We start from the raw sequence: 13,497 nt of genomic DNA on the forward strand, positions 1-13,497 counted from the left end.
GTATACAAAACAAAATGTCAAAAAAATGTATTCGTTACATGTCTGTATTTGATTTGATATAATGTGGATTTGTATTATTATAATTTTTTCTCTCTTCCTTATTTCTTTGCGTAATCCCTCTGCCTGTTCTGTTTTTTGTAAATAAATAAAACCTCGCTCTGTTGAGAGCGTGTCACCGTACGTCATTACGAAGCACGCCAGCAGTATAAATTCGTTCCTGTTGACGTAACCAGTCTCTTCCCTGCCTATGCCCTTGTGAGGTGGGCAGTGTAATATCGCGTGTCGTCTTTTCCACGAAGCGAATCCACAACCATCCGTCAAAATGGTGAGTAAGCTAGTTAGTTTATTTCGGGGAATAGTGTGTTCATGGTGTCTGCTACTTCAATATGTAACTTTTAAGTATATAAATGTCTGTTGAAACTAAGATGATAGTTTGCGGTAACTTGGGCTTGGAACAAAATGGCACCCATTTTTTGTGAACAGACCTCTTCTTGCCGCAGAGCAGTGCCGAAACCCAAATGGACCAGACTACGCCCGTTTTCACCCGGTTTTATAATGCCCCATGTCAAAGAGACCACCTTTGCCTGTCATGTCCTTCCAATTAGGTACTAGCGTGACACTAAATGTCGATGTGCCGGTCAGTCTCGTCTTGTTCTCTTGCTGGCGGTCTATTGTCAGCCAAGTCTTATATTGCAATATTGGCCGCGTCGAATTGTCTTAACTAGCTTCTAGTTATGTTAACGTTATTTGTCCCATATCCAGCAACGCTAACGCTGTCTGTGCTAACTAGCTAGTTTAGTTTGCTTGCTAGCTGACGTTAGTTAACCGGCTAACGGTATGTTGAACGTCGGACGTAACTAGCTGTACACGTGGCCTATTCAGGCTGCGCTGTCTGAAAGCGCTTGTCTCTTCTTGACCATAATGGTTGTGCTCGAATTGAAATCTGCTCAGTTTGTAATTCAGGAACAGCTGTTTGTTATAACGTTATTATAACGTTGTCTAGCTACGTTAGCGCACTACCTACTTTGTGCGATTAAATTGCAGGTGTAGTTAACGTTAGCTAGCTGACGTGTATCTTTTTCTGGCAACTCTGCTTCGCGGCCTAACGAAACCTAGCTAGATAGCTGCTTTTGTCAGGTTGCATGGCGGTTGCTAGCCAAATGTCCCATCGTGGACTCATTGCCATCCAAGACGCACCATGATTTACCTCACTGTTGCAGTTTTTGCCTGGCGTTGAAAAATTAAAGCATGACGCCAGTTAAAGTCCTGTCGGCTAACCCGCGAGCATGCTCATGATTGTTTGCGTGCCACGGTCCGCATTGGCAATTCAATTGCATCAGCTTTCAGTGCGTCACATCTGCCATAATGGTACTGCATTGTGCATTCCACAGTTTTATAGCAAGAATCAGCAATTATCATACCTTTGTTATACCTCCTAGCTACATTGTTACAGTATAATACCTTAAATTCCCCATTCTAGAAGAGCTTGATGATGACAGTGTGGCCATGTAAATAACTACTAGGGTGACACTGCCTAAGCTGGTTATACTACTCAATATTTGGGACTTAGAACTTTATTAACAATGTGGAAGGACAAGGGAGAATAAACTACTTTTTTCCGCCCATAGGTGAACTTTACCGTAGACCAAATCCGTGCCATCATGGACAAGAAGTCCAACATCCGTAACATGTCTGTGATTGCGCACGTCGACCATGGTAAGTCCACCTTGACAGACTCGCTGGTGTCGAAGGCTGGTATCATCGCAGGTTCCCGTGCCGGAGAGACCCGCTTCACCGACACACGAAAGGACGAGCAGGAGCGCTGCATTACCATCAAGTCAACGTGAGTGTCCCCTGGCGTACTTGTGCACATTTTTCCTGACTGGCCAGAATTAGGAGTGAGGCTTCTGGTGGCCTGAATGTATTGTAGACTAAGAACACTATTTCCTTCCCTGCAGCGCCATCTCCATGTACTACGAGCTCTCAGAGAACGACATGGCCTTCATCAAGCAGTGCAAAGATGGCGTTGGGTTTCTCATCAACCTGATTGACTCTCCAGGCCACGTTGACTTCTCCTCTGAGGTCACAGCCGCTCTCCGTGTCACTGATGGGGCCCTGGTCGTTGTGGACTGTGTGTCAGGTAAGAAGGCGGACTAGCGCCCTAGTTATGTCTGACACGATCATGCTTTTAATTTCTGTAAAAAATATTGGCGTGTTCTATAATTTGTGAACAAGTATTTCTTTATTTTCAGACATCTGTCATACAGGATGTCATATTGATGCTAGGTTCGGTGATTGAGGTATATTACAAAAAGGAGTAGGAGCCAGTCAACAACCAAACAAACCAATCCATTAGTTTTAAACATTTTCCTAGCTCACTGTCTGCTCTTGTCCTTCCCTACCCAGGTGTGTGTGTGCAGACCGAGACCGTGCTCAGGCAGGCCATTGCTGAGCGTATCAAGCCTGTGCTGATGATGAACAAGATGGACCGTGCCCTGCTGGAGCTGCAGTTGGAGCCTGAGGATCTGTTCCAGACCTTCCAGCGCATTGTGGAGAATGTCAACGTCATCATCGCCACCTACGGAGAGGACGAGGGCGGTCCCATGGGCGCCATCATGGTAAGCAACTTATTTTGGCTGTATAGTGCAATGTCAGAAATGGTTGAATATCAGCTGTGAAATTGTGGCATTGCTCCAGTTCTGTTTTGCACCCAATGGCAAAACTGCAGTTTACATGAATATTGAAAGCATTTCTCTGTAAATGGAATACTAGCTGCTTTGTCTCAACCCCACCCCAAGTAGTGAACACAAGTGCTGTCAAACTAACGACTATTGTGTCACAGATTGACCCAGTCATTGGAACTGTTGGCTTTGGGTCTGGACTTCATGGCTGGGCCTTCACCCTGAAGCAGTTTGCTGAGATGTACGTGATGAAGTTTGCTGCCAAGGGTGATGCACAACTAGGACCAGCAGAGCGCTGCAAGAAGGTGGAGGACATGATGAAGAAGCTGTGGGGTGAAAGGTGAGGACAACTCACTGTCGACCTTGTAATCATCCAGAACTGGCTACTGATTTAAGATTGCCTGGTACATGTCAAGTTTGCAGTGTAGGTAAATGGTGATATTTTCTTCCCCTTCAGGTTTTTCGACCCAGCCACTGGCAAGTTCAGCAAGTCTGCCACCGGACCTGATGGAAAGAAGCTCCCACGTACCTTCTCTCAGCTCGTGCTGGACCCCATCTTCAAGGTGAGTGGCGACATGACTTTCCCAGTGTTTGCAGTTTGGTCGGGTGAAAGGGATACCAGCCATATACCTATCTGACCAGGAAAGCACATTTCTTATTGTGCCATTTAGCGCTTTATGCCTATGAGTGATGACTTTAACATTCTTCACTTTGACCTGATTGTCCAGTGATGATAACCTTCAGTCTGACATGCATGGCGAAGGCAATGCTATAGTTAACTCTCCCCATATGATCGCATCTGTGTATTATTGTTGTCCACCCATGTTTTACTTCTGTTTCTGTTATAGGTGTTCGATGCCATCATGAACTTCAAGAAGGAGGAGACCGCCAAGCTGATTGAGAAGCTAGACATCAAGCTGGACAATGAGGATAAGGAGAAGGAGGGCAAGCCCCTGCTGAAGGCTGTGATGCGTCGCTGGCTGCCAGCCGGAGAGGCCCTGCTTCAGATGATCACCATCCACCTGCCCTCTCCTGTCACTGCCCAGAAGTACCGTTGTGAGCTGCTTTATGAAGGACCTGGTGACGATGAAGCTGCCATGGGTAAGACTACTGCCTCTGTCTCCTTTCCTTCATCTGCACTCATCTGGAAACATGGATGGTACTGTATACCGGTCTATGTTAACCCAACTGTTTCATCTTAGGAATCAAGAACTGCGACCCCAAGGCTCCCTTGATGATGTACATCTCCAAGATGGTGCCCACCACCGACAAGGGTCGCTTCTACGCCTTTGGCCGTGTCTTCTCTGGCTGCGTGTCCTCTGGCCAGAAGGTGCGCATTATGGGACCAAACTTCACCCCTGGAAAGAAGGAGGACCTCTACATCAAACCAATTCAGAGGTTGGTACACTCGAAAGCTACACTTCAAATTACCATACTTTGTAATTTGTCTTGTGCAGTCTATGAAGGACATGTAAATCATTTGTGACGATGCAGTGAGCCCAAAGTGCATTCAAGAGTAACACTGTACATGCTGTATAAGCTCTTGCACTGTATTTATCTGTTTACTGACTTGCCCCTGTTCCTCCCTGTTCCTCGTTAGGACCATTCTGATGATGGGACGTTACATTGAGCCTATCGAGGACGTGCCATGCGGGAACATTGTTGGTCTGGTTGGAGTGGACCAGTACCTGGTGAAGACCGGTACCATCACTACCTTTGAGCAGGCCCACAACATGAGGGTGATGAAGTTCAGCGTCAGCCCTGTGGTGAGAGTGGCAGTGGAAGCCAAGAACCCTGCTGACCTGCCCAAGCTGGTGGAGGGCCTGAAGCGTCTGGCCAAGTCTGACCCCATGGTGCAGTGTATCATCGAGGAGTCTGGAGAGCACATCATCGCTGGAGCCGGAGAGCTGCATCTGGAGATCTGCCTCAAGGATCTGGAGGAGGACCATGCCTGCATTCCACTGAAGGTACACTAGTCCTCCATGCTTTTTTACATGTGGCTTCACATGATCCCTTCTACAATGGTGTCACGGTACAAGCAGTATTATGCTACTGATGTATTTAATAAACACCCCTCCCTCCCACAGAAATCAGACCCAGTGGTTTCCTACAGGGAGACCGTGTCCGAGGAGTCTGATCAGATGTGCCTGTCCAAGTCCCCAAACAAACACAACCGTCTGTACATGAAGGCCCGGCCCTTCCCTGACGGCCTGGCTGAGGACATCGAGAAGGGCGACGTCAGCGCCAGACAGGAGCTGAAGATCCGTGCCCGTTTCCTGGCCGACAAGTACGAGTGGGATGTGTCTGAGGCCCGTAAGATCTGGTGCTTCGGCCCCGACGGTACCGGCCCCAACCTACTGATGGACGTGACCAAGGGAGTCCAGTACCTGAACGAGATCAAGGACAGCGTGGTGGCCGGCTTCCAGTGGGCCGTCAAGGAGGTGTGCAAGATTTATGGATGTAGTTTTTCCTGCTCTTAGGCAAAAGTTGTTAGTGACTTTAAAACCAGCTTACCAACTTTCAAAGATGCAGAATTGCATTCCATTTAGGGGAATACACCAAGGGTAGTTTTCAAAGTGAGGATGTTGATTTGTCAAGCAACCCAAAGTACTTGGTTCAATACCTTAAACATGACACTTGTTTTCAGGGTGCCCTGTGCGAAGAGAACATGCGTGCTGTCCGCTTTGATGTCCATGATGTGACCCTCCACACAGACGCTATCCACCGTGGTGGTGGTCAGATCATTCCCACAGCCCGCCGAGTGCTGTACGCCTGCCAGCTTACAGCACAGCCAAGACTCATGGAGCCTGTCTACCTGGTGGAGATTCAGGTATGCTTACAATTCACGTTCACAATGTTTGCTTTCAACAAGGACTAGGTCTATGATGAGAAATCATGCACCACGCTGAACAAGTGATGGATAAACCCATAAACCACAATATCTGAGACCTGGATGTACAAATGAGCTCTCAACTAGAGGCTAATGGAAGTTGACTAGAAAATGCTACAATTCTAGAATCGCACAGCTTTTGCATACCTGTTGGCGTTAACCATAGAATTCAATGTTAACCTTGTTTCCCCCTCTCCCTGCAGTGTCCTGAGCAGGTGGTGGGAGGCATCTACGGTGTGCTGAACAGGAAGCGTGGTCACGTGTTCGAGGAGTCCCAGGTCATGGGAACCCCCATGTTCATCGTGAAGGCCTACCTGCCTGTCAACGAGTCCTTCGGTGAGTGACTCGCCAACTGCAGTCCACTTTACCCTTGTCATATGCACTTATCAGGGCTATATGATTCCCTGTTGTAGTAAAAGTCTGCGGCCCTTCTGTATAATGTGTAGAACCTCATGTATGCTAATACCTGTGTTTTCTCAAGGTTTCACAGCGGACCTGCGTTCCAACACTGGTGGCCAGGCTTTCCCCCAGTGTGTATTTGACCACTGGCAGATCCTCCAGGGAGATCCCCAGGACTCTACCACCAAAATTGCTCAGATTGTGGCTGACACCCGTAAACGTAAGGGGCTCAAGGAGGGCATTCCTGCATTGGACAACTACCTGGACAAATTGTAAAAGGCTACCCTCTCATTCCCCAGCCCCATTTTCCCCCTCCAATACTGAGGGACAGGACTGTACAGATCAACATGAGCACTAACATTTGCCACAAAAAAAAGTCAAGACCGTATCAAAGAAATTTGGAAGAATTGTAAACTAAATAAAAATGGAAAATAAAAACTATTGTTGGGCCTTCATTGGGAAAGGGTTGGGGAAGTTAGCCCTGATTGGTAACAATCACCAGTAAAACAGGTGGATCAATATTTACATTTCATGTACCAGTTTGCTTATTTTATTGGGCTTTGTGTTCATACAGCATGCCATGTCCCTCATTTCAAATTGCGGTGGTTGTTGACAATACTTAACACTGCTTTGTCCATCTTTAACTCTTGTTAGTGGACCTGACATTCTTAACTCTCATGCTTTGGCAAACCCATTGTCACAATATAAACTTGTTTAATCTGAACATTTTATTTACAATGTACATTAGCCAGACTCATGTTTTTAATCTGATTGCATTGTTTGGTACCATTTTATGGGCACCTCAGACAATTGCCTCCTGCCGCGCAGGCGGTATACCTCGACAAGAAAAGTTAACCAACTGTGTGTTGCATTTGGCAAGCATGCAATTGTGAGTAAATGTACAAATCTCTCGAACTTGCATGAAAAAGCCAACATGCCTTACTGGCACCTGTTCAGAATGGCATCCAAACAAGACACTTGCATCTTTAATATTTACAGGCCTAAAGCATAAACTGTAAAGCTGTGGTAAACTCAAACATCAATTTCATTCGCCATACATTAAATCGGCATCAGACAATTGTTCATTCAATATAATGATTTTCATCTATTCAAATTGATTCACTACACTGGTATGAACACGTTTGATTAGTTGATTCACCAGGTAGGCCAACAATTCCTAAAATGTATTGAATCAACAACTTTCATGGATTACTTAGCTTCCCAAAAAATGTATTTAACTTGCAGGCAGGGTTTAATTGCCCATTTCCTGTCTGAAAGTGCATCAGTGCAACTACATAATCATTTTATCAATTGTCAAAGTGAGGCAGAGGTAAGGATTTCAATTTCTGCATGTCGTTATTCACAATTCTACACAGCCAGCCATTGGAAGAGGACAAGTTTAAACCTAGCAACCAATTGGGGACTTATCTTTCATTGAGGTAAAGGTAGACTTTTTTGCAGATATTTCACATCTGTTAAATCATTATCTGACAAATACATTACAGGTAATGCTTATTTCCATCAGAAAAAACCTGCTTCTGGGAAAAAGTCCTTCAGCTCAGTCGACTGGAAAGCTGGATAATTGATTGTTTCAACTAAAGCAGTTTCCCAACTCCAGTCCTCGAGTACCCCTAACACTTTGTTGTAGCCCTGGACAAACACCGGATTAAACTCATTGAGGGCTTGATTAGTTGACAAGTTGAATCCAGTGTGCTTGTCTGGGGCTACAACAAAAAAAATGTGTGCTTATTGTGGATACTCGAGGACTGGAGTTGTCCACTTACAACACAATTTCCCATTCAATACTGTATGCACAAAGATCCAACATGAATATTAGAAGTTTATAACAATCAGGTCCTGATTAGATTTACCATGTCAGCTTACCATTCATAGGCTGTGTTTACACAGGCAGACCAATTCTAATACTTTCCACTAATTGGTCTTTTGAACAATCACATCAGATATTTTCACATCAATCTTTTTCAAAGATGATCTGATTGGTCAAAAGACCAATTAGTGGGAAAATTACTGAATTGGTCTGCCTGTGTAAACAGCCTTCGAGCACTACCCTGTGGTGAAGTGTAGTAGTAGTAAAGACTCATGAGGAATAATAGAGGAGCTGTACTATTAGGCTATGCTCAAATGCCTTCTTATTGCCTAAAGTATTACTTTGCACTATATGGGCAATAGGGTGTCATTTGGGAACCACCTATAGCCAGTCCTTGGTTCGGAGTTCCCTGGGAGGTCAGAGATTGATTATGTGTAGAAGATGACCTCAGGGATCTGTCCGTCCTCTACTGAAGTGCCATTGTTGTTTCCTGCAGCATAGCAGAAGGTGAAGCAGGTCTTGGTGCCGGTGGCTGGGGCTTCGTGGGTCACTTTACGCATGCCTTTGGTGCCATAGTGAGAGTCTGGTCCCTGAAAGGCATGGATAATTGTGGTGTAGCTGTATCTCAATGGAGGATTTAAAAATGCTTCCTTAGTGTATTCAATATGTACTTGAAGACTGATCGGTTACAATGTACAGCATTTTTTGTTTTAAAAAAGTTATGTAAATGGTGGTGCTGTACCTTGAGGGTGGCACACGCGATGTAGTTGACACTGGGCAGGATCTCCACTGGTTCCTTAAACATGACCCGGAATGTGTTGGAGGAACCGTCGCAGCTGAAGCCTGTGTCGTTCTGACCCAGGACAGTGTTGCTGTCTGTGTGAATGATCTTGGAGAGGGAGACCAACAGCATTGGTCAGTATTTATTTACTTGACCTTTATTTAACCAGGTAAATAATTCGTAACAAATGATATTTCACAGTAACATGAACTACCCGAGTATGTTCTCTACGCAGCACCCACTGTAACTAGTAGATGTTATTCCTCTTTACCTGTATATTGACTTGGTAGTCTGTAGGACCATGTATCGAACCATACAGGCCAAATCCCACCACAAATATCCTCCGATTCACTGAAAACCTAGGAGAGGCAGAAAAGGATATGGAAGGTTAACCTTTACTGAATTGAGATACTATGTATGCAGTGCTTGACTTGGTCTGAAATAGGGGCCGGTACTCAATTTGGGTGCCGGTACTGTTTATATTTAGGTGCAGGAGCTCCACAATACTTTTGAGCTAATGTTCTATAAGAGGAACAGGAGCTCAAGCACTAGAACATTTGAGGTGCCGGTGCTCAGCTCCAGTGAGCTCCTGCCCAAGTCAAGTATGTAGTCATTGGTGTGTGTGTACTAACCGGATGCAGTCACTGGTCCCACTGTAGCCCCAGCGGCTCTCCACCTGTCCGAAGCGTGTGATGCTGCACTCCTTCCCCCGCAGGCAGCAGCGAGGCCGGTCGATGAACTCCACGTGAGGCTTGGGGTTCACCGTGAAGTGAAGGAACAGGCTCACCACCTCCTGGTCACTAAGAATACCAGACTGGGCTGGACCTGTTAAGTAGAAATAGTCATATACGTACATAGACACAAAATACTCAAATGCCAATCTGGAAAAGTGACTAAATTTCACGGTTCGGTTTAGCTTGTGTCCACTGGGTCTGGTTGCCAAGTATGTTGCTACCAAATGTTTAGTGCCTTTCATAGCGTGTAACTTTGCACTCAATAGACAGACGGTGTCAGGACAGAAAACAACCACAGTGGTGTGAGCTACCTGCAGCAAATTCCTCGATGGTCATGAGAGGGAAGCGGATAAGGACCAGGGCTTTGCCCAGCACTTTGCGCTTGTTCTCTGGAGTGGGCTGGTACTGCTGCCTCTGGGTCTCTGCCTCCGCCCAGCGCACCGCTGCCCCAAACAGACGCACCTCCCGCAACCCCAGATTATCCCTCTCCAGCACCGCCACCAGCGTGTCTACAGGAGACAAGATCTCACATCATGCTCAGAACGTGTCCTTTGTCTGAAGACAATCTCCTATGCCCCTTTCCCTAGTGTGTGTGATAGAGGGAGCATAATGAGCTTTACCTAGGTCAATATCAGTGAAGCCCTCGGCAGCGAGTGCATCCACTGTGTTCTTGTCGATGTTCTCCAGACAGAGGCTGGCCAGCTGAGGTTCGTCAAAGAGCCGCGCCTGAAACAAACAACCGGTGTTAGCAAACAGCTTGCAGCAATCATGCTGTTATCAACCGCTTGCTCTATTCTAATATCCATACCTAGTGACTATCTAGAAATACGGGGTTTTCACAGTCTTATCATTTGTAATAACCATGTTATTACAGTCTGCATTTCCAATGACACCCTTTTCCCTATATCCCATCCTAGCCAATGGGGCGATTCCATGACAGCATGCCTCCATATTTTAGAGCACTAGGAGTATAATGACACCAAGGTGTTGTCTGTATCATGTACGGTTCACTGATCATTGGGTCTTACAGGGGGCATGTATAGGTCGAAAAAGGGCCTAAAATTGCCACTTTCATCATGATTTTCAAAAAAGAAAATGGTTGTGTTACAAATGTAAAAAGCATATCAAACATTCTTCCTCCCAATTAAGTTTCTATGTGAGAACTGCCAGAACAATCTAATATACCAAAAATATTATCGGGCCATGCTGGCATGTATAGGTCTAAATGACAAACTATTTCCCATGTCACTGTATAGGGAATAGAGATATTAATTTGAGATTTGGCCATACATTACAAGCAGCAGTGCAACTGTGAGCTAGCTACCTGAGTGAGCAGCATAAATGCATTGTCAGCACGTAGATTCTTCTTGAGGAACTCCACACAGTGGGCCTCTAGGGCTGGCACTGCATACTTCTTGGCTGTGTACAGTGTGGTCATCACAGTCTCAGGTCCTATCTGCACCTCATCTGAGTACAAGAACCTGGATTCGCAACAGTTTGCACAGTCAGACAACCCATACATACCTCGTAGTGTAGTTACAGTATCAATTTGAAGACATTATTAAAATGTCAATACTATTTTAGGGAATTTGTTAATTTAAAAAAGGCAATTTCACTACATGTAGAATTTAACCTTGAAGACGCAAATGGACCCCCTAAATTGGCTCCTTCTTAAGGACATCAAAAGGAGTAAACTGGGTAGTTGCTACTTTACAGTCAAATGGGTGTGCCAGATATGTCTTCTCTATAATCTTACTTGAGCAGGGCAAGGAATGCAGCCGGCTCCACGTCAGGCAGCTCGATCTCAGTCGAGGTGGTGGCCATACCGCCATTGAACATGGCATCGAATACTGCACTTCCTACGGCAAGGGCAAATCTGCCGAGAAAAAGGGGGTCGTGATTAATATGAGGGATATATTAATGTATTGGATAATTTGTGTTTATAACTGTAGTCTTCCTGGTCAGTCATTAGCCCAGGAGTTGCATTAATGTACGTACCCTCTACAATGATTTGCCAACATACAATGGTCATGCGCACATATGGATATATCACTACAAACAGAGGAAGCCTAGCCTACACTCGACCTCACCCACTATGGCACAATTGTCATCATAGGCACTGCAGAACATTTATATTAGGCCATGTAGGCTACTGGTGGTGAATCGAATACATAAGCATGAATAGGCAAAGATGTAATGGTTTGTAAACGAGCAAAACTGAAATAAGCATATTTCAACAATCATGCATCGCTTACCTGTGTGCTGGTATCCGCTGCACTCCCATTCCCTTCCCCACCAGAAAATGCACGTCACTCAGCACCTCGTTGTTGAACAGAAACGCAAACCTTTCTTTCACGGTGTTTTTTGTGGCCTGCCAGTTGTACACTGGCTCCCGATAAACCAATACGGCCGCAGATGCGGGGCTACTGGGAAGTGAGGATGGGATGTTCGGGGGCTCCACGGAGGCTGCTGTCGAGGCTGTCATGTTTGTCGCAGCTCCTGACGCTCCCCCTGCGGCTGTCGGTGCCCGGGCAGCCGTGGCACTCTGACCCGCTGACTGTGGCGTAGTGTGTTGCCTATTCGGGGAAGTCTCTACTCTGACATCGGCGCCACTGTCACGGCCTGGTTGAGGGTTTGAGTGTCCCGCTGTCCGTGGTGCTCCTCCAGTTGCACCCGCTGACCCCTCGTTTGTAGCGGGCGAGGAATGGGCGTTGTTGCTCGGCTGAGCATTACCTAGAGGTCCGGGACTGGAGAAATTGAGACATGGAGCTCTGCTATTGCTCTCCTCCTCCGCAGCCATTTTGGATGGAGAACACTGCAGGGTTTGCTGCTGAGATAAACAAGCACAACAGCGCATCCCCAGAAACACAGGCGGAATGAGTGAACCTCGCATGAGGCTGGAGATGGAGGAAGAAGGTGTCCTAAATTGTCTGGACACTGGACAATCAATAGCAGCCTATATTACCAAAGGCTGCATATGTATCATGATGTAATCATATTAATTTGCTATGGTTTATTAGACAAATGAACATCAATGAGTTTATGATGAGCTATTCTATTTCCCAACCATGGAGCTAGTATTTATTAATACAACATAGCAGGCTTACTTATTTGATGCACTGGTATGCAAATATGATATACTGTAGGCATACATACAACATGATTCATGTTACTTAGACCTAGCAGATAAATATGCATTCAGCTCAAATTTAATGAAAATTATTCTCCTCTCCATTGATAAGGCCTAGTCGATATATTTTATTTCTGAATTCATACATTTTAAGCTATGTTTTGTATTAGCCTACCTGTTCTCAACTTCCACAAATACATACCATCAATCTTACATTCTTCATAGAGACTGTCTATATCTAAGTTTCCAAATGTGCATGTTTGAACTACCGTTCTAGACATCTTATGTCCAATTACTAATAACTGATGATGATTAGTCGAGAAGAAAAACAATCTCCCAGGGATAGGCCTAATAGCATTGTTGTAATATCACTTTATAACCAGGAGTACATTATCACAACACATGCCAAAATAATAGCAGGAATATGATGCACTTTACTGAAGTGTAACTGTTTTTGTTACAGTAATAATCTACTACTACTGCAGTAACGATCTAAAACCTCATTACAACGTTGGAATTAACTATTTATTGTGTCAACGTTGGAATTAACTATTTATTGTGTCAGCCAATCAGCTATGAGAAGGCGCTCTTCCTGAAGTTAGATTAAGAGGCCCAAGACAGTCATTGGGCCAAAACAAGGGGTAAGCAGAGAGGCAGAGGCAAGCAAGACGGTTTACTCCGCCCAAAATCTGTCCACGTAAATATGACCACGAAGTGAGGAGTTTTTGTATGGAGGTCAATGAGAGTGTCGAATTTGGTCAACAAAAAATGTAATTGCTAATTTGTGACGTGAGGCTTATTTGATCGAATAGAAGTTTAGTAATGGTTAGGTTGTTAAGAATGAACTGATATAAGTGGACGAACGTGGCATTTCGGCAATTTTTTGGGAAAAAAATACTTTTTATCAGAGTTGCGCCAACTGAGGGGGTTGTGCCTGTTGATCACACGCGTATCTGCCCCCTTATTGGCTAGAATGTTCCAACTGATCTCGCCTCCTCCCGCCTGCCTTCCATCTTTGAGGACATGTATTTCCATTGTTAGAGCAGTCACTCGA

General features: G+C 45.3%; 2 protein-coding genes across 2 annotated transcripts; one reads left to right on the plus strand and one right to left on the minus strand.

The window, feature by feature from the left end:
• The first annotated feature begins 202 nt into the window (after window positions 1–202).
• On the plus strand, window positions 203–6,411 carry LOC311130636 (elongation factor 2b). Its single transcript, XM_084163426.1, has 13 exons — window positions 203–325; window positions 1,629–1,843; window positions 1,959–2,140; window positions 2,407–2,618; window positions 2,843–3,021; window positions 3,139–3,244; window positions 3,530–3,782; window positions 3,884–4,079; window positions 4,282–4,648; window positions 4,769–5,122; window positions 5,329–5,511; window positions 5,775–5,907; window positions 6,053–6,411. Exons 1-13 carry the CDS (start codon window positions 323–325, stop codon window positions 6,244–6,246), a joined length of 2,577 nt encoding a protein of 858 aa, XP_084019552.1. The 5' UTR covers window positions 203–322; the 3' UTR covers window positions 6,247–6,411.
• Window positions 6,412–6,496: 85 nt separating this feature from the next.
• btbd2a (BTB (POZ) domain containing 2a) lies at window positions 6,497–12,179 on the minus strand. Its single transcript, XM_084163427.1, has 9 exons — window positions 11,569–12,179; window positions 11,070–11,189; window positions 10,638–10,794; window positions 9,934–10,039; window positions 9,625–9,822; window positions 9,212–9,404; window positions 8,851–8,938; window positions 8,541–8,687; window positions 6,497–8,388 (listed from the first exon to the last, which is right to left on the minus strand). Exons 1-9 carry the CDS (start codon window positions 12,168–12,170, stop codon window positions 8,227–8,229), a joined length of 1,773 nt encoding a protein of 590 aa, XP_084019553.1. The 5' UTR covers window positions 12,171–12,179; the 3' UTR covers window positions 6,497–8,226.
• Window positions 12,180–13,497: the final 1,318 nt, after the last annotated feature.

The sequence above is a fragment of the Coregonus lavaretus genome (genome assembly GCF_964263955.1).
Source record: "Coregonus lavaretus genome assembly, chromosome: 6".
In the NCBI taxonomy this organism is placed as follows: Eukaryota; Metazoa; Chordata; class Actinopteri; order Salmoniformes; family Salmonidae; genus Coregonus; species Coregonus lavaretus.